General features: G+C 33.8%; 1 protein-coding gene across 1 annotated transcript in view; it reads right to left on the minus strand.

Moving 5' to 3' along the window:
- The window catches only part of ERBB4 (erb-b2 receptor tyrosine kinase 4), a 1,378,308-nt gene that overhangs the window by 195,250 nt on the left and 1,161,674 nt on the right, over positions 1–21,384 (minus strand). Inside the window, exon 20 of the mRNA XM_044670735.1 lies at positions 3,171–3,356. Within this exon, the coding sequence (XP_044526670.1) occupies positions 3,171–3,356 (186 nt within the window). The remainder of the gene's footprint in view (positions 1–3,170; positions 3,357–21,384) is intronic.

Here is a 21,384-nt window from a genome sequence, read left to right on the forward strand (position 1 = left end):
AATCGTGAGATGGTTCAAAATTGGAGGTAACTGTGGATCTAGCTTATCATTTACCTAACTGGCAGCAAGGGAAGCTCTTTACTAGAGAAGATGAGATCAAGCTTATTCTATTTTACAGTCTGACAGGTAATTTATACTGTAATTCTTTTGTATTTAACATTTCTTTGTGAGTATGAATAAACTCTCTGTCCCACACCTGAACCATACGGTACAATGTGCACTGTCAAGTTTTGGGGACACGTAGAAAGGCAACAACACGATCCTTGCCCTCAAAGGGCTCATGTTCTGATGGGCCTTACTTTCTGATGAAAATGGTTACGAACATAGTGAATATACAAATGGAAGACAAACTCACTCACGATAGAGGTTACACTGCTCCTGCTAAAGGGATTGGATGTGTTCAGATTTTCTTGAGAAGGAGTTATGAACTTAACATAGTTTACAGAGGCAGGGAATAATCTCGCAGAGTTTATGATTGAAACTACATGCTGGGTACCCATACTCTAGGTCAGTGATGGGCAAACTATTTAAAGAGGGGGCCAAAGGAAAGGAAATGCTCATCTGTCTGTCTGTTTCCAAGGCAACTCTTTCGAAGTTTCATTGTATTGTAGCCTACGGATTGTATTTGTCAGATTAGGAATAATGTCATGGCCAGATAGAATATTTCAGGGGGCCGCATCTGGCCTGAGGGCCAGAGTTTGCCCATCACTGCTCTAGGTGAGTTTTCAGTAGGGGTCTCTCATCAGTGGAAATCAACTGAGGTATGCTCAAAATTGGTCCACATGGGACCATATTGGTTACATATTTCAAAATCATCTCTTCCTCATTAAGTTATTTTCAGTGTATTATGGTTTTTATGATAAACTCTGTGTGTATATGTCTTATTTATTTTATATCTTTAGCATGTAGCAGAATACAGATTTTAAATGTTGTTTGAATGAATGTGAGATGAAGAAGCAGGGAAAGAAATAATACAATTAAGGGGAAATCATATCACAATTGTCAAAAACCAATACAAATTTCAGTGTCTAAAAGTATATGCCTCATTTATCCAAAACTTTTTCTTTTGGTAGAATGATTCCAACAGTAATGCAACAGATAAGTTATGACCTAATTTACATTATCTAATCACAAATTCTGAATTGGTGAAAACTATGTATTGTCACAATACTTGGAGCCAAAGATGTAAAAAATTTTGTGTTTCCTGATTGTTCATATAATGATCACAGTCTTTCTAGGTATTGGTATTGGGTTCAAATCTCTAATTTTCTATTTTACATATGAAAGATCTTGAACATTGTATACCATTCAGGTCTTGATTTACTCCATCTGTGAAATGAGGGAATAGGATGGAAAATCCCTCAGAATTCTAAGGCCTATCATTCTCTTATTTAAAAAAAATGATTAATGGACAAATAGATTATAAAGGACAACTTTTGAACTTCATTATCCCTAAAATAAAAATACATAAAAAATATACATTTCACTTTGCTTAGTATATTTGAAAAAATACCTAAAATTTTCTTTGCATGTAAAATTGGATCTTGTAAATTAGCTCAGATTTCTACTTTACTTTGCCTGAGTATTTATGAGTATACTAGACTTTAAGATTTAGTGATATGAGCTACAATTAACATTTAGAAAATAGGTATGAGAACCTTTTTGCCACTAATGAATTTTCTTCAAAACCACATATCATTCATGTCACTTATAAAATAATGATTATTGAAATATCAATCTGAGATTTACTGAGCTTGAGAAAAAACAATTTTTGTTTTAATGCACACATTCTGGCATCAGTGAAAGATTTTCTTTCTGTCTTGTCTTGGATTGTAAGCTTCAAGAAGACAAAGACTGAGTGTGACTAACTTTTTACACTACCTAACAAATCAGCAAACATAGGGAAATTTAATGAGTACCATTGCTGCTGCCAAATTTAGCATAACATCATATGCTAGTGTTACTTTTATTATACTTAGACAAGAACTTAGCTAGAAGAATATTTTGAAGAAACATCATTAGTGTGTCTGGTAAGGCTGTGATTTTACAATAGGCATGAAATCCAGAATAGAGTTGTGAAATTTGGATGAAGCTGTCACAGAAACAAAGAAAAATCTCATATGTGATTCCATATTTTTTGCTAAATTTTAAACATACAAATGAAAGTATCAAGATTAATATATCAGAGGATCATATGCTCAAATGATATCCTACATTAAAAAGAAAGATATTAGATTTGGAGCACATGTTCATGGGCTATTGTTCTAAAGACATATAGATGCTTAATTAAAAAAAGATTAAAAAATAAAGTCACATCTCAGACACAAAATGATATATACATAGTATCTAAAGTCTAGAAATAAGATCAGTCAATAAAGATTACATAAGAATTATGAAAATGACTAGAAGAATTTAGAATTTGACTATTTTATGGCAGTGACTCTCCTCATTTAAGTAAGAATGTAAACTCTACCTGTACTTTTTGTACAGATGATTCACAATGTCCATCTTTTCCCAGTGAATTGACCAGCAGTTTGATTAAATCAAATCAATCAAAACAGTGATTTGTTATTGCATTTTATATATATATATATAGACATCATCTTCGACAGGTAAACAAAATACATCTCCCAAATTTTACTATGTTGACAATTCAATTTATAATCCTCATTATAACCAAAATGGCAACCTGATACTTGTATCACAGAAAAATGACTGGTTTACATGAATGGAGTTCAATCTTAAGATTTTCTCAAACTCATGCTATTTTTTTGGCACTTTCATTTGACTCAGTTTCTCATGAGAATATTATAACTGACTTTGTATCTCTTCAAGCACTCAGACTAACAAAACATTGAAAGTAGAACAGGTTTTATTTGCAAAGATATTGGCACCAGAACTATGCAGTCAGGACTAATCGCTTTCCCTCTTTATTGAAATTTGACCTTCTCTATCAACTTGATTTAAACAGTCTTCTAGACTAATAGTATTATACTAAGCCAGGCCCTCCCACAGGAGGAAAAATATGCTATTTTCATCTTAATATAAGAACTATAATAATTGTGTTAATTAGTACAATTAATTTTCCATCTGTAATCCAGTAAACATCTTTGAGTGCAGCATATAAAAACACACCTATTTGGTATGTACTTTAAAATTCAAGTACTTACCTTAGCTATCTGGACACACCAGTTTAATAGGAGTTGGGAGCCAATGTTATCCTTATGTTCATGAACATAATCCAACAGGCAGCCATGAGGCATTAGTTGAGTAACGAGCTGAATGGTTGGGCTCAGACAGACACCCAATAATCGTACCAAATGTGGATGATCCATACTTGCCATGATCAAAGCTTCCTATAAGAAAACAAATAAATCACAATTTCATCATATCATATAAATGTTTATTAATTAGAGGTTCAAAATTATTTATCCCACTCCAGTAATTTTGTAATCTATAAACCCTAGTCAATACATAACAAGACAGAAATTAAGGTATTGGTATGATAATTTTAAGGTAAAATTTAAGTTAATAAAATCTAAATTAGTATTATTACATTTATAATGAATTAATATGGAATATATTACTCATAATGTTCATGTAAGGCAATTAGAGCTATATAAAATAGTTTCACAGCATTTATAGCTTTCTAAAACTATAATGAAATGCCTTTGGAGACCGCAGATTTTATCTTACTGGAAGTCTTCAGTAAAAAACAAGAGATAGTCAAGGGGATATTAGATAAGTATAGATGAGACTGGATGTCTTTTTGGGTCCTTGCCAAGTCTAAGCTCATTTGATTCTATTAATTTGAAAAATCATCACTCTCTCCTCATCCTTTACCTGAGCAATTTTTAATAGTCTATCTTTACTTTAGCTGCCAAAGTACTAGAAGTTTGAATTTTAATTTCTATTAAGAAAATGGTTTATGAAAGTATGACCCTTTGCAAGTGAAATAGAGAGGCCTATATCTTCTATCATTTGGGTTCAGGATATTTCTTGAGGTAATTGTTACTTCTTATAAATATAACCTGTTCCAATAATATTAGAGGGCAGATAAGGTGGCATAGTCGATAGTGTTAGACCTATGGTGGAACTCATCTTTGTGAGTCCAACTCTGGCCTCAGACTACTAGCTGTCTCAGTTGGGCAAGTCACTTGGTTCTGTTTGCCTCAGTTTCTTCATCTATAAGACATTCTTGAGAAGGAAATGCAAACCACTCCACTATCTTTCTCAAGAAAACATCAAATAGGTCAATGAAGTGTCAGGCGTGACTGAAAAATGACTGAACAACGAAATAATCTTAGTATAATCTTAAACTATGAAATCAAATAACTCATTTTGTATTCAGAGGGGAAGCTGCCCCAGTTTTTCTACTGAGAAGTTTACCTCTTTAGGTCATTCTTACATTTCCCTGAAATAAATACTGTAGTAAATATGTTAATTTGAAAATTTTAGGTAATTCCAGCTTTTTAAAGTTAGCACCTAAAACCATTAACTGAATAAAATATATTTTATATCTTTCAGTAGTTCTTTTCTACCAAAATCTTCCAATGACAGCATGCTTTGAAGGAGAGTTCTTAAAGTCAATAGTCTCTAGCTTGTTCTTTTCAACAAATAGACCTCCCAACTCACTGAGTCCTTTATAATGTTCATGATCTGCCACTCAACTTCCCATCTTCAGTTATGTTAGGTTCCCACTCCAAGGAACAAGATGAGATTCCTAGGGTAAGCCTATGGCATCTAATCTGATCACCATGCCTATTGCCTTATCTTTGCTTATTCAATACCTTCCCAAATCTCTCAGGCTCCTCTTCCCTCTGATTCGAGGGCTAGAGGGCAGAACACTGAACTCCTCTGAAAACTTTCCTTTATGGAGAATAGGAATTGGACTTCCAGCGGACTCCTCTTGGAATCTGTAGCTATGCCTGATTTCAACTCCAGGAATTAAGATGCCCCATGCTCCCATCTTTGCTTTCTACTTTCCTTTCATGTGTTTTCCTCTATTATATTGTTAGTCCCAAGATGACAGGGATTCTTCCCATATTGTATTTCTATCCGCGACTCTAAGTAGAGTGCCTGGCTCCTAGTAGTTGTTTAATAATATTTGCTGAATTGAATATAATAGAGAATAAATATCTGATTTCATTAATATAGGGAACACTCAGGTGAGGAAATTCCCTCTACTAATACCATATTAATTTTCTACAATTTATAGTCAAGGAGGAAGAAGAATAGAAGGGAGAAAGGGGAGGAGGAGAACTAGTATATAGCAACTTTATATACTGATGTATAAATTTCATTTCAATCTGACAACCTTGTAAGGTTGAAAGTAGTTTATTAGCATTCCTGTTTTATAGATGAGAAAACTGAAACTCAGAATAAAAGAGATATGATCAAGCTAAGTAGTGTGTGATAGCTATTGTTAGAATTAGGAGACAAAGGTCATTTTCTCCTAATTCCAAGTCTTGCCATCTTTTCACCAACCCATGCTGCCAATAATTACCTTTGTTACTTAAGGAAATCTTATCAAAAGATATATGTGTGTGTGTGTGTGTGTGTGTGTGTGTGTGTGTGTGTGTGTGTGCTGTGTTATTTAGAATTACTGGGGTTCTATTTGGAAGTATTGAGCCTCAAGATATGTAGTGTTTGACAAACTTCCTGTGGACATGTGGGGGACCTTGGAACTACATTTCCTGTGATCCAATGGGTTTCTGGTTTCTGATGTGATAATGTCAGACAACGGGAACCAATGTATAGCGCGGCTTAAATTCAGAGGTTGGGCTTGAGACCATCTCTTTGCTACCTGAGAGGGCTCGCTGGCATACAAGACAGACTAGATGGAAGGAGATAGGTACTGGTGGGCATTTTGAATAGATTTTTTACAGGCGTGCATGGTCGATTTATCTCTATCAGCATGGCTTTAATTAAAATACTATTTTCCCTTATAATATCAGCCTTCATCATTTTTAAAAATAACAGTGTGTGTGCGCACATGCATGCATGCACAGGTGTATGTGGTCATGGTACCTTTAGAAATAATATTTTTGATTTATTGAAGTAGGCAAATTATTCCAGATTTCGTCAAGAATCAAGTCCTTCAAGAGGTATCATAAAAGAAGTAGAAAATAGAGATTTTGCTTCATTTATACAAAGGCAGCAACAACCTCTGTTTATTTATATATAACATCTTCTTTTTAAATTTGGAGCACTAAATCAGACATTTGTATGATCTTTTGTTTGCCATGTGATATTTTCAAGCATGACGTAATGTAAATTTTTTTCTCAAAAAAAAAAAAACAACAAATTTGAGACAAGTTTTAATAAAAATCACTTTCTAGATATTGAATTTTCCTACTAAATTTTCCTAAATGTTACAATAAATGCTCTATGTTATGTTTTGGTATGGTGCTGGATATGAAACAAGAACATACCAAATAACTGAATCACCAATTATATGGTTTTATTTTTCCACTGAATTGAACCACTGTGCATTGGACATAAGGTCAATTGTTTGTAAAAAAATAAAAATAAATTATTTATTTCATAGAAATAAAATATAAAATGGGATTATTGTTGAATGTGTTTCAGAAAAATTTTTACTTTTTAATGATAATTCCTTCACCTATGCTTTCATCAGTATAGAGAGTTTCGATCAAAGAACCTCTCTTCACCAGTGTGCTGATTAGCATCTACTTTGCAAGTTATAGTCTTCAAGAGTTGTCTAGGTCATTAATGGGTTAAGGCATTTCCCAGAGTCACATGACCAGTATTTTCAGTAATAGGATTAAGATTCAGACATTTTGGACATACTATGCCATGCTAACTCTACTTCAACTACAGAGTCTGGTTAAAAGTCTGTAAATAGGGGGCAGCTGGGTAGCTCAGTGGATTGAGAGCCAGACCTAGAGACGGGAGGTCCTAGGTTCAAATCTGACCTCAGATACTTCCCAGCTGTGTGACCCTGGGCAAGTCACTTGACCCCCATTGCCTAGCCCTTACCACTCTTCTGCCTTGGAGCCATTACACAGTATTGACTCCTAGACAGAAGGTAAGAATTTTTTAAAAAAATGTTTTTTTAAGTCTGTAAATATTTACATTACATGTGGAGATTAAATTTAAAAATTTAAATGTTTGTCCATCTTTTTTTTTTTTGGAAGTAGAAAAGTAAAACAAGATTTTGATTCTTTCATTCAAGATTTCAACATTCAAGATTCAAGATTATTTAAAAATAAAAAAATGATAGAATTATTATATCTAGAGAGGCAGCGTAGCATAGTGGTCAGATACCTTGACTCAGAATCATAAAGATGACTTGGCTTACTGTCCTATTTTAGACATATATATGTCATTAAACATATCAGTGTGGGAGCAGCTGAGTAGCTCAGTGGAGTGAGAGCCAGGCCTAGAGATGGGAGGTCCTAGGTTCAAATCTGCCTCAGACACTTCTCAGCTGTGTGACCCTGGGCAAGTCACTGGACCCCCATTGCCCACCCTTACCACTCTTCTGCCTTGGAACCAAACCACAGTATTGATTCAAAGGTGGAAGGGTGAGGGTTTGAAAAAAAACAAAACAAAACATCAATGCCTAGGCAACTCCAAATTACAAAAGAGTTTCTATACCTGGTTTTCCCTATTCAGATGCAATCTAGGTTGAGATAAAAACAAAATTATGTGAAATATAAACTTTTGACAATATATCAACTATGAAAAGGTAATATTCTATATGAGTTCTCTATCTCATTGCATATATAAGAACATTAAAAATATAAACATGATATATGCTATTTCTAGCTTCCGTTCTTCTGCTCTGCTTTAGTAATTATTTGAAACCAAAAAAAAGTGGTTATCTAAGGTTGGCCATTATTAGGGCATAATGCAAAAAAGAGAAAATAATATTCTTCCTGAAATTTCTGTTAGTTTATGCTAACATTCATTATTTGAGAATGTGACTACAAATACAAATCAGTGATAAAATACACTCAGTTCTATTCCGCACACCCAAACAAATACTTTTATACCCATATATGTTTGTCAGACTTCTGCTTGGATTAAATCCCCACTTATTATGGCCATATTCCATCTGTTCCTCTAGTGCTTTGAGGTCCCTGGAAGTGTAAATTTCTCTATAATTCATAGAAAAAGTATCATGATTCATCACTCTACAGGAAAACCAAGGCTCAGTGATGGCTTACCTACAGGAATGACATCAATCATTTTTATATTAAAATTTCAGTTTCATCAGCACTCAGTGCTATGGAAATGTGATCCTGTTAACAAGTATTCAGCACCAACCCTCCTGAGAGTCAACAGCTGAATGAATAAGGTTGTGTTGTGTATCAGGTGCTTAGGAAGCACTAAAATCCAACAACAAAACTGTGCTTATAGGTAAACTGCCATCGCCACTGACATCCTTTCAGGGGCGGCAAAGGGAAACATTTCTCTCTGATTTACTGAGAGCAGGGTTTTGTTGAGAGAAGATCTTTTCCAAGGGAAAGGGAGAAATTGAGAGGGAGGTGAAAAAGGCTATTCTGAAGCTATTTTGACTTGCTGTTACAGAATAAAATAAATATATTTCGTGCAACTTTAAGACTGATGAGATGGATAATTCAACACTAAATACACATTTGGAAAAAAGTTTTTATTGGAGGAATAAGAAAAAAGTCTCATGGAAGTTCTTAAAAATATCTATTAGAAAAGTCCTGGCAAAGAGGCTGGATTTGTATTAAAGAAAATTGCTCATCACACCACAAAGAGTATTTGAAACCAAATTGCAGAGTATTTGCATAATAGTTCTCTTTTTTGAGAAAGAAAAGATGAACAAGACACTAATTGTAGGTTTTATTTTTTCATAAAGGAAATAGCAGATGGCCACAATTTGTGTATGTGTGTGTGTGCGTGTGTGCATGTGCATGTGCTTGTGTTTGTATGTATGTGTATGTATGTATGTATGTGTGTATGGGGGGATATAAGAAAAAAAGGCAATGAGGATTCATTCAGTCAGATGAGTGGAATGGAGGAGGGAAGGAAAATAGTCTAATGTTTTAAGTGAAGAGAATTTGGTTTCAGTAAATTCCTGCATGTTAAAATAATACAGGGCTCTGTTACCTAACTCTGTATGGGGTCTTATAGATGCAATTTTAGATTCTTTTCTGCTGTCACCAGAAAATGTCACTGAAGGGCAGCAGAATAAACACATGTTGACAGGTGCATTATCCATTTCCTGGAGACAAAATTAGTCTCTGTCTTTGTCTCTCTTTTTTTTGATATTATATAAATTCCTTTTGGAGTTCAATTAAAGAGATTTATTTTATCATGGAGGTAAAAGAGAGTTGAGGGGGAAGGTAACAGCTTCTTTACAAAAGCAAAACAAAACAAAACAAAAAACCCTATAAAGCAAGATGATTTTTCTTAATAATGAAGACTAGTAAGAATAAGGACATTTTTTAAACTATCAAGGGACTACAAGGGCATAGATAAAAAGCTTTGAAGCATGTGTCCCATTAGTTTCTGGCCATATGCTATTTATATTTCTATCTCAGCCTGAGGAGAATGCATTTCTATATTTCTATATATAAATATAAAGGTAAGTGATGCCATGTGTCTAATTCAGGAGTCATTTTGCCAAGCCTTCAAATTTATATTTCACCCACCTAAGAAAGTTTTTTTTTTTACATTTTTCACCATATCTGGGGAGTAATTTCCTCCCCCCAAAAAATATACAGAGTGAAATCTTACAGGCTATTCTGTGAAAAAAAACTATACTATTGTCAGTCAAACTTCCATTATGTTTCATTATGTGTTGTGATAATTAATCAGGTATCCTCCAGCTTAAAATGAGAAAAACTTTTATATTGTATTAGGAATAAAAGGAAGAAAATGGAGGCAGAAGGTAAAGGAGAAAACAGATCATTAATGTGGCTTTGCAAAATACTAAGTATCTGAAATAAATTCCATTCCTTCTGATAGTGCTTAAAAAAGGTTAGTAGATTAGATTAGAGTTTAGAGATAGACTCAGGCTCTAGTCTGGTTCTACTTTTTACTACTAGTATGAGTTCATTTATAAAATAATAAAAATTGATTTTAATAGTGAAATGATTCATTTTTATAACCAAATCCTAATTTAAAAAAATATGGAAGAGGAAGAAAAGGACAAAGAGAAATGAGAGGAAGAAATGCTGGGAGAAGAGGGGAAAGGCATGGAGATGGAAACTATAATAAGAAAATGAAAGAGAGAAAAATAGAAAGACAAAGGGAGATAAGAGAAAGAAAATTAAAAAAAAAGAAAGAATGGATAAATTTAACTCCCACAGAATTTTATTGTTGTTAGGATCTCAGAGACCATGTACCTAAAACAGAGGCTGTTCCTAAAAAAATTCTACATCATCCCTAATAAGAATCATCAATATTTCATTCACTCTTCTGCCTTGGAACACAGTATTGATTCCAAGACGGAAGGTAAGGGTTTAAAAAAAATGTAGAGTGGCAGAGGACCATGGACTCCATGTAGTCCAAATGTCTGCTGTTATATATGAGGAAACTGAAGCCCAAAGAAGTTAATTAACTCATTTAGGATGACAGAGATAATTTCTGAAGTGAGGTTTTCTCATTTCATAGCCAGTACTTTCTTGACCTACTATGCTGTCTTCTTTCCCATACATAATAATAAACAATAAAAAAATACAATGGTGACCAGCCCCTGTTATTACATACATAAAATAAATAATTATTTGCGTAGCTACTGATCAGGTTGACTGAATCAACCACTTCAATGGGAGACTTTGTAACAGGCAAAGTTGTCATTAAATTAACATTGCCACTATAATGACTGGATTTTTGAACAACTTCATAATAGTTGCACATCCTAGGTTACTCTAATCTAGTGCTTCTCATCTGTTTCTGCATCGTGGACCCTCTAGGCCAGGGGTCGGCAACCTTTTTGGTCATGAGAGCCATAAACGCCACATTTTTTAAAATGTAATATCATGAGAGCCGTACAGTGCTCATAGTGTGCGCTCTTGTAACAGCGCCTGAAAAAAAAATGGACTTTATGTCTCCTGCAGAAAGAGCCATATCTGGCCCTCAAAAGAGCCAGAAATGGCTCGAGAGCCATATGTTGCCCACCCCTGCTCTAGGCAGTCTGATGAAATCTATGAATACCTCAGAATTATGTTTTTAAATAGTGAAGTAAATGCTAAGTTTCAGTTAGAGGTTAGTGAAAATAAAGATACATTTTAGACTCCTGAAATCTATCCATAAACCTTTTGGGGGATTCCTGGACTCCAACTACTAAGAATCCCTAATCTGATGTAACTCTGTATCACAAATACACTATCAATTCATTCAAAAATCTACAAACCCTGGTGCTAGTGCCAAAAGAATGGAATTCTACACTTAGAAATGTCATCGTGGTGGCGGAAGGATCATTCAGGTTTATGTTTTTGTCTGTGTGAAGGAAAAGGTTTTTTTAAACTTCTTCTCTGATAGAGGTAGTTATCCTCTTTAATTTAGTTTTAGAGAAGTTGTTTAGGGTACACATTAACTTTTCTAGAATCAGAGAATTAGAATGTTTTAGAGATCAAATTCGAACATAGGTCTTCACAAGTTCAAGCCTAATAACTCTATCCACTAAAGACATGCTGATTTTCTTATACTGAGATTAAAGCTGATGAATAGTATTTGTTAAAGGCTAGAGGTTATCAAAGACAGATCATTGAAACACATTTGTCCCTTACACAATTAGGACACTTTTTTTTTCTTTTTACTTAACCATTTTTAGGACTGCATTGTTAAATCCTACATCTGTTTAAATGAAGACATCCTCAGTATTTGTAATTTACAAGAGTAATTTCATTTAATTAATGAAGATAATAAAGAAGGCATGAAACAGCAAACTTGCTAAATAAGCTGAATTAAGACCACTCTTAAAGGGGAATTTACTTAACAAAAACAGCTCATACTCTACTATCTTGATAAGAGAGTAGACAGGATTCTGATTGTGTTTCTTCTAACTCACCCAAGATAAGATGGTTCATGACTTTAATTAAGTCTTCCATTTTTCACTTACTCTTCTGATGTTCACATAGGTCCTTTCATATATAGAAATCATTTGTCACATCACTCCTTATCTCTTCTACTCTTTTTAATGAACTTAATTATTGCTACTAGATATATTAAACTTGAAAGTATGATTTATATGCATGTCCTTATATTAAAAACTCATTTCAATGTTATTTTAATGTTCTACACTGATCTCCATGTCAAGGGTATTCAGTTAGTAAAAATCATAACCAGTAAGAAATAATTTCATGTCTTTTATTCTTTTTAATATAGCAATGACAATCACTGCTTCTGGCATAAGCAAAAGGAATATTAACAAATTCTGTAATGAAATATAAAATGGTGTGGTGAATGATATCTTTAGTCAATAGCCTGGCATTAGGAGCTTAAGACTAGAAGGAATAATAATAACTAACATCTTATTGATTTTATTCATATATATGTCCACACACACAAATAATTTATTCATCATTTCATTTGGCAATATCTCCTTTAGAGATATTATCTCCATTTTATAGATTAATAAATTGAGGCTCAAAGGTCTTTAGGCACTTGTTGAAGGTCATATAGCTAGTAAATGTTTGAAGTCTTTCTGACTCCAAGGTCAAATCTCAACGTATGACACTTTCAGTGGAGGAGCAAGGAAAGAAATTGTCAGAAAGGATGGCTGTAAGTAGAATGGATATCATAAAAGCCATTGATAGAGGTTAAATAACATCCTGCATTTCACATTTTCCTATCTCCACTAGTATTAGAGATAGCAAAAACTGACTTAAATGAAGCCTTGTTGATTTTCCATGTTTTTCTTTCAGTTTGATGGTATTTTGAATTTAGCTGCCACCTTTTCTTTGAAAAAATTAACTCTCAAAGTTTTCTAAATCTCTAATAATTAGAGAAATGCAAATCAAAACAACTCTGAGGTATCACCTCACACCTAGCAGATTGGCTAAAATGATAGCAGGAGAGAGTAATAAATGTTGGAGGGGATGTGGCAAAATTGGGACATCAATGCTGGTGGAGTTGTGAACTGATCCAACCATTCTGGATGGCAATTTGGAATTATGCCCAAAGAGCTCTAAAAGACTGCCTGCCTTTGAACCAGCCATACCATTACTGAGTTTGTACCCCAAAGAGATCATAGATAAACAGACTTGTACAAAAATATTTGTGGTGGCAAAAAACTGGAAAATGAGGGGGTGCCCTTCAATTGAGGAATGGCTGAACAAATCATGGTATCTGCTGGTGATGGAATTCTATTGTGCTCAAAGGAATAATAAACTGGAGGAATTCCATGTGAACTGGAAAGACCTCCAGGAACTGATGCAGAGTGAAAGGAGCAGAACCAGAAAAACATTGTACACAGAGACTAATACACTGGGTAAAATTGAATGTAATGGACTTCTGTACTAGCAGCAATGACCCAGGACAATTCTGAGAGATTTATGGTAAAGAATGCTACCCACATTCAGAGGAAGAACTACAGGAATGGAAACACCGAAGAAAAACAACCGCTTGAACACATGGGTTGATGCGGACATAAGTGGGGATGTAGACCCGAAACAACCACACCAATGCAACTATCAACAATTTGGAAATAAGTCTTGATTGAGGACACATGTTAAAACCAGTGGAAATTTGCGTTGGCTATGGGGGGATTGGGGGGGGGCCTTGATTGGGATCATAAAGGGTAAAGTAAGAACATGAATCATGTAACCATGGAAAATTTTTCTAAAAAATAAAAATTAAAAAAAAAAAGAAAGAAAAACTTAACTCTCATAGTTTTCAGTATTTGACACTGACTAAATGTCCACATGATGACTGGCACTGAACCTCATATGCAATGGTTTGTAATTTTTCCACAGAATAATTTTAAGATCCGTAAAAGAACACATAAGTCTGAAGATGGTTCCTCTCCTGATGAAGACAGAGAAAAGATCTCAAGAGCTGATAATTTAGTTATTTCCAGGTTATGGATAGCCTCTGTGTGATGTGGAAGTAATAGCTTCCTCAGTCAAGTAAGAGATCAAAGTTCTGAGTATCATAAACACCAATTTTTCAGAGTAGTGAAGAAGCACACTTGGAGGTCTTAAATATTTTGGGAGGAGACAGCTATGTGGCTCAGTGGATTGAGAGCCAGGCCCAAAGATGGAAGGACCTGGATTTAAATCTGGCCTCTGAGACTTCCTAGCTGTCTGACCCTGGGCAAATCACTTGACCTCCATTGCTTAGCCTTTACCACTCTTCTACCTTGGAACCAATACACCATATTGATTCCAAGATGGAAGGTAAGGGTTTTAAAAAAAATACATTTTGGGATATGGTCACAGTAAATAAGAGGACTAAAGGACAAACATTTACATATTTCATTTCAGATATTTATATATTCTATTAGGCACCTTAGTGTCTACTAGACTTGCAGATAGGAAGACCTAAGTTCAATCCTTCCTCTGTGACAATATTTATCAGCTTCAATTTCTTCACCTATAAAATAAATTTAATAATGGCACCTATGTCACAGGGTTGTTGTGAAAATGATATGATAGAAAGTGCTTCGTAAAATTAAAAATGCTATATAAATGAGAGTGGCTTTTTTTTTTGTAATTTAATATTGCCTAAAGTCATTGGAAGTGACAAGGAAAGTTTATGGATGATTAGAAAAAAGATTTCTGGAGTAATACAAAAATTCAGCTCTCAGAAAATATTCTATGTGCTCTCATTAAACAGAATAACTACACAGGCACATACAAACGGACACAAAGTACAAAGTTACTATGGGAAATGCTCCCTTTCATCTTAATGTAAGTACTAAAATTGTGCAGCCCCTAGCCAGTAAATAGTTAATAAAAATCCTTAAATAATTCACAAAATCTATTAGCAAAAAAAATTGCCCTTCATTTTTGTGGTAAGCTTTGATTGAATTTTGTATAAATTAAAATTCAAGGGTTAGGCAAAACAAGTACTACAGAATCATAACACGGAATTGATTTTAATTTAAAAAATCATAGCATACCTAAAGTGAGTATTTTATGGTTGTTCTACAGCATTCCAGTGATTTGTAAATGCAAACTGTATAATTAAAACGTGAAGTGTTACTAAAGTAGTAACATTAAGTAATGTACTTGGGGATATTGGTAATACCAAAGCAGAGTGACAGTATTTTAAAATGTGAGGCATTTTGCATGTCTAAAATAGTTGCCATTTAAAAAATGATGGCTATATTAAGATGAGTCCTTTGCTCGCTCATTTCATAACTTTGGAAATAGAAATCAACATGTGCTTGAAAATATGCAAAATTCTTAAAAGCATTAATAATATCTACTTTTTCAAGGATGCAGCCAACAATTATGTTGGATTGATTAATCATAATTATCATTTGGTCAGTGCAATAACTCTTTATGATTCCGTACCATCTAGAGCATATTGTCTACTGAGAGTATAGCATTATAGTACAAATAAAACATGAGGAATAAGAAAGGTCATCTGTACTGATGAAAGGGTAGTGGGGGGACCTCTGAATACTTTGTCATCAATACTGTAAGAAGTTTATGGCTGCTGGATTGTGAGAGGGGGTATCAGATTTTTGTGAATAAGCATTGCATAAATGAACTTTTAAAAATGTAAGCCATGGAAAATATCTGAGGCTGGGTGCTGTAATCCCCACTACTAGAGCAAAGTGAAGCTGGTGGATCACGAGGAACTTATAGTTGCAGCAGCACTACAGTAAATTGAGTGTCTATTAAGTCCAGCAAAAATGCATTAAACCCACAAAGGTTAGGGAGGTGAAGGAGCCACCTGGCTACTTAGGAAAGGGTGATCCAGAAGCAAAGCTGGTCAAAGCTCCCCTGAAGATCAATATTGGGGTTGGGTCCATGAGTGTCCACTTCAATTCTAGAGTTGGTCAAACCAAGTTTAAATAATAAACAAAAAATGACATTTCCATACAAACAATTCAAACCATAATGTGATGAAAAATTTTTAAAAATTCATATTTACAAAGCATTTAATGGCTTACAAAGCACTTTCTTTTAACAACTTGAAGATGTATGTCATATAATTATTCTATATGTACATATATCTGTATATATGTATATGTGTGTGTCTTAGTCTTTCGTAAGTTTCCTACCCATATAATTATTAACTTTCAAACATGTTTCCCATTTTGTAGGTATTAGAATTCATTCATAAACAAACATTACTTGAAACACACTTTATATACATGTATATATAAATGAGTTTCAGAGAGACTAAATTCTTTGCCCACACTGATACAGCCAGTAAGATGGATTCTAACCCAAGGTTTCTGATTCAAAGCATAGTGATCCCTCTCCTACTGTTTCTATAGAAAACACCCAATTCTACATTTGAAACAAAACAAAATTAAACATCAATAAACAACCTTTATCCTGAGTTCATTTTGATCACCTGCCTGTTTATTGAGCACCTGTTATTATATTTGTTAGAAGCTTTAGAAGTTCTAAAACAAAAACAAGGTCTTATTTCTGCCCAGAGGGAAGTTATGATACACATGGGGGAAAGTAAGCACTTAGTCTCTCACAATTTTCCTCCCCATATGATTATTCACTTTCAAAATAAGTTTTCTTTAATGTAGATATTAGAATTCATTTATAAATACATTATTTGAAAGAGTGCCATTTCTTAAAATAATAATAGTAATAACAATAATAATACTAACAACAAAGCATCAGGACTCTGTATTATACTGAATTATATTACTACTATATATATAAATCTATGGACACTAACTTGTGAATGAACTTAAAAAATGGAAATATTAAAAGCATAATTTATATATATACATATCAATCTCCTTGATGATGCCTCCTATGATTTAGAGAAGGAAGGGGTTGGAGGACTAAGGCACTTGTAAATAATTCCATAAATAAATACATATATGAAAAAATAATTAATAAAAAATTTTAAAGCTAAATGAAAGCTTTTTTGGAAATATATCTTTAATTAAATGTTTCAAAAGAAATAAAATATAGAAATTAACTTTCTGCATGATATGATCTTATATACTTAAATGATCCAGCTTCTGATTTGAAATCTATTGGGATTGTGAGTGTGTGTGTATGTGTGTATCATTTGTATTAAAATCATAGAGTGTGTTAGTGGGATGTAAGTTTAGAGCCTGTTCTCTTCATTTCATAGCCAAGGAAACTGAGAGCCATGGATTTGAAATGGCTGGCCACACTGTTGTGTCTATTTTATTTGTTCTCTTGCTGACCTGAGAGTTCTTTCCTGATGAAGAAAAAAAAAGTTCTTCCCCTTCCTCATGAATTTAAACAATTTTTTAAAATTTTTTATGTCCTAGGATTTAATACCAGAAAAAAATAAATTTTTTGAATTACCTTTTTTAAAGTGATTATGAAATTTCCTAGGAAGCCAAAAAATAGTCTACCTTGTGACAGGAGAGATATTGTAGTAGATACTCCTTTTTCCATTAATTTTACAGTAATTGCAAGAGTAAAAGCCATGTCCAGAGTGCATGTTTCAACTGCCTCAGGGAGGATCCAATTACAAACTGATGTGTTTCCAACACATGTAGTTTGCATTTTTAATTTGGAAACACCTCCTAGAGAATACAACCCTTTGGTTTTGTTAAATTCACTATGGATTGTAGCTGAGTTAGCCATTTCTGAAATGCATAATAATTGTTTCTTGAAATTTTGGTAAGCCAAATATAAAGAGAGAGTGGTGGATACAGAAAGAAAAGTGCGAGCACCTTGATACCAGGTGCCATGCTTGATGAAGTAGAGAATACAGAGATCCTTAAGATACAGACCCAACCCTCTAGAAGCTTACAGTTTAGTAATGGCATGATTAATACATATAAAATCATACAATGAAGCCAAACCATGTAGTTCATACTTAATAATTTTCTATCTAACACAATAAATGTCTGTTTAAATCTGAGGAAACAATTTGAATTGCTTTCCCAGTTTTAATTTGTTCTCATGAATGTATGATTCTTTTAAGCATGTGGAGAAACACAATTTAGACAACAGGTATTCTTAATCTGGAGTCCATGAATTAAAAAAAAAAAGATAACTATTTCATTGTCATGTATCTCCTTTGTAATCACATATATTTCATTTTAGGTTTTAAAAAACATTCTGAGAAGAGATCCATAGACATCTCTTAGACTACCAAAGGTATCATAGATACCTTTGTGTCATAAAAGGTTAAGAATTTTTTATTTTGAAGGGCAGATTTTGAGGACTATTTTTTCTTTTTCTTTCGGTACTCCATGTTCTATATTAATAACTTGAAGGTAATTCAGACATTATTTAGTCTACCTCCTCCCCCCCCCATTATATTTAAGAGTAAATTAAGACTGGGAGAGATTTGTTTGACTCTTCCAAGGTCATACAGGTGCCTATTTGCAGCAGCATTTAAATTCAGACCTTTGACTCAAAATCCATAGTTCTAAACATAAGGATTATAATTTAATAAAACATCCAGCCAAAATGTTTCCACATTTAACATTTTCTAAGCATAAAATAATTAAAAGTGGATAAATGTGTCTAACTATGTTCATATATGAGGAACACATCAAATCTAAAATATAAGACTCAGCAACAGAGCCAAGATAGCAGTTTAGTAGCAGTGAAAACTGAAATGACCCTGAAAATCCTTCCAAACCAATCTTTAAAAAGTGTTTCAAAATGACAAAAGTCAAAAACTAACAGCAAGATGGAGTGAGGGGGCTATCCCACTGAATACAACTTGAAAGATAGTCAGAGAGAGTTGATTTTTCACAGGATAAGGCAAAACTGCACACAGAGGAGTGCTGGTCAACCATCCTTGCCTCTATTATACCAGGTTCAGAGCCTGGGTATAGGCCAACTTCAGGATTCTGGAACCTGCCTACACCAACAACAGAGCACTCAGAACTCCAGACCCACCTTTTAAAGTCCCTCCCTTGAAGGAAGGGAAAAGTTGGAGCCCTGATTAAAAGACCCTAAAGAGATGTAGGAGAGGGATAAAAAGGCGTTGTGATGGGAAGGGAAGTAATAAAAGAGAGGAGGAATTGGGGGAGGGAAGTGAGTAATTAAAAAGCTCAGCAACATGAGCACAGTCCTCTAAGTACAAAAATAAAATAAGATAGAAAGCATGTCCTTTGGAGGACATTCACTGACCATTTTGTGCATATTTCCCCATTACATAAAGCTTTCATTTAAATGGACAGATTATAAAAGTTTGAACACCAGAAAATATAAGAAAATTCTACAGGAATTATAAAAAGCAAATTGCTAAAGTACATGAATAAAGCTGTATTTTGAAATTAGAGGGGAAAAGAAGAATAAGGCTTTGGATTTCTAGGAAGAATTGAGAAAATTAATTTTGCTATTTATATCATTTTGTACCAAATTGTTCTTCAGATAACAGACATTAAAATTTTTAAATTAAACAAAAAGTGATTGGCAAATCTCATATGACTTAACTGATTTACAAATGATAGGTATAATGAGCAGAAGCTGCCTACGAGATATCAGAAAAAAATCAGAAATAATATTGATCAAGCAACTTTTGAGGGAACACTATTGAAATTTACTATTTATTTCATTAACTTTACTAGTATTAATCATACTAATGATTCTAATAATATGACATATTTTCCTTTTCAAATCACTGTACAAGTATTTATTAATATCCACAACACATAGAAACAATAGAGTAATAAAAATAAGCCAATTGAGTTAAAGAGCTTTGCAGGATTTGAACAAATAGGATTTGAAGGAATTAAGTGAGGAATACACCAAGCATATCAATCTGAAATCCAGCATGAGAACTTGAAGGATAACTTCCTGTCCTGCATTCATTCCATAGAGTAAACATACTCTTCAATTAGATTGCTTAAAAATATCTAAAGAACTATTTAATTATATCTTTAAAATAATTTTATATAAATTTGTAGACCAGTTTTGCCTGTCAATGATGCAAATAAATAGTGAACCGAGTAAAAGCTATCTATAATCTAATCAATGGGGACTAGGTAAGAGTTTGATTCTTCACATCTAGGGAATTCTATAATTTAATTAGCATAGTCTTATTTCTAGTTAGCCTCTTAGTGGAGAAGAAAAAACTGCAAACTCAGAATGTGAAGTTTCTCTCCCCATGTTAATAAATAAATGCAATTCATTTGAGTTTGAACAGTGTATATATAGCTAAATGTAGACAGAAAGATAGATAGATAGATAGATAGATAGATAGATAGATAGATAGATAGATAGATAGATAGATAGATAGACAGTCAGTCAGACAGACAGACAGATAGAAAGAAATAGATAGGTAAAATCTGTCTTTATATGCCTAAAATGGAAATGGAACACTTATCTTAAAAATTATTTTTGAAAAAATATTTTAAAAGTTTGTACTTTTTAATAAAAAAGGTATTATAGGAGATAGACAAAAAGAAATGATCATCCCTTTATAACCTACAATTGTAATCTTTTTGAAAATTACCCATTATAGTCACCTTTAACTCCTACAACATTTACCCCTTCTCTCCATACAAATGATAACCATGCTATAAAGGGCCCTCACTCTCACCTGGACTCCTCAAATGCCTTCCTAATTGGTCTCTTGGCATTCAAACTCTCTTTTCTAATCCATCCCACATGTGACTGCAAAATTGACATTTTTTAAAGCACAGGTCTAGCCATATCACCCTCTCAAAAAGCTTCAGTGATTCTCTGTTGCTTCTAGGATAAAATGCAACTTCCTTTCTGTGACATCTAAATCCCTTCACAATCTGCCTCTAGTATATTTTATTTTCTGGTCTGATTAAACATTACTTCCTTTAATGCATTCTTTGTTCAAGCCAAATGGGCATATATATTCTCTCAGTAACATAATATGCTTCTTGTCTCCATTTCGTCTAGGTTGTCTCCAGTACTGGGTTACTTTTACTGCTTATCCCTGCTTTGTGGAACTCTTACCTCCTTTCAAATTTCAGATTGTGTCACCTCTTTTTTGTTAATTATTCATTATATTTGTATACCCAGTTAACTCCCTCCTTTTCTTCCCTCCTCCCCATTAAAGAAGGCATCATTTGACCAAAAGACATGTATATATATATATATATATATATACTTGTTATTCCTGTTGGCTCCCAGAGGAGCATAGGGCCGCAACCATCTCACGCCAGCAGACTCTGTTCTGGGCAACTTCCCCCAGCTGGGCCCATGTCATTCCGACCGTTTTTGTTTCATTTTCGGCAGATCTTCGCCAGGTCGGTTTTGATCTTCCGACTTTCCTCCTCCCTGAAGGGTTCCAGCTCAATGCTTGTCTGGCTAC

Source organism: Gracilinanus agilis, chromosome 3 (genome assembly GCF_016433145.1).
Source record: "Gracilinanus agilis isolate LMUSP501 chromosome 3, AgileGrace, whole genome shotgun sequence".
In the NCBI taxonomy this organism is placed as follows: Eukaryota; Metazoa; Chordata; class Mammalia; order Didelphimorphia; family Didelphidae; genus Gracilinanus; species Gracilinanus agilis.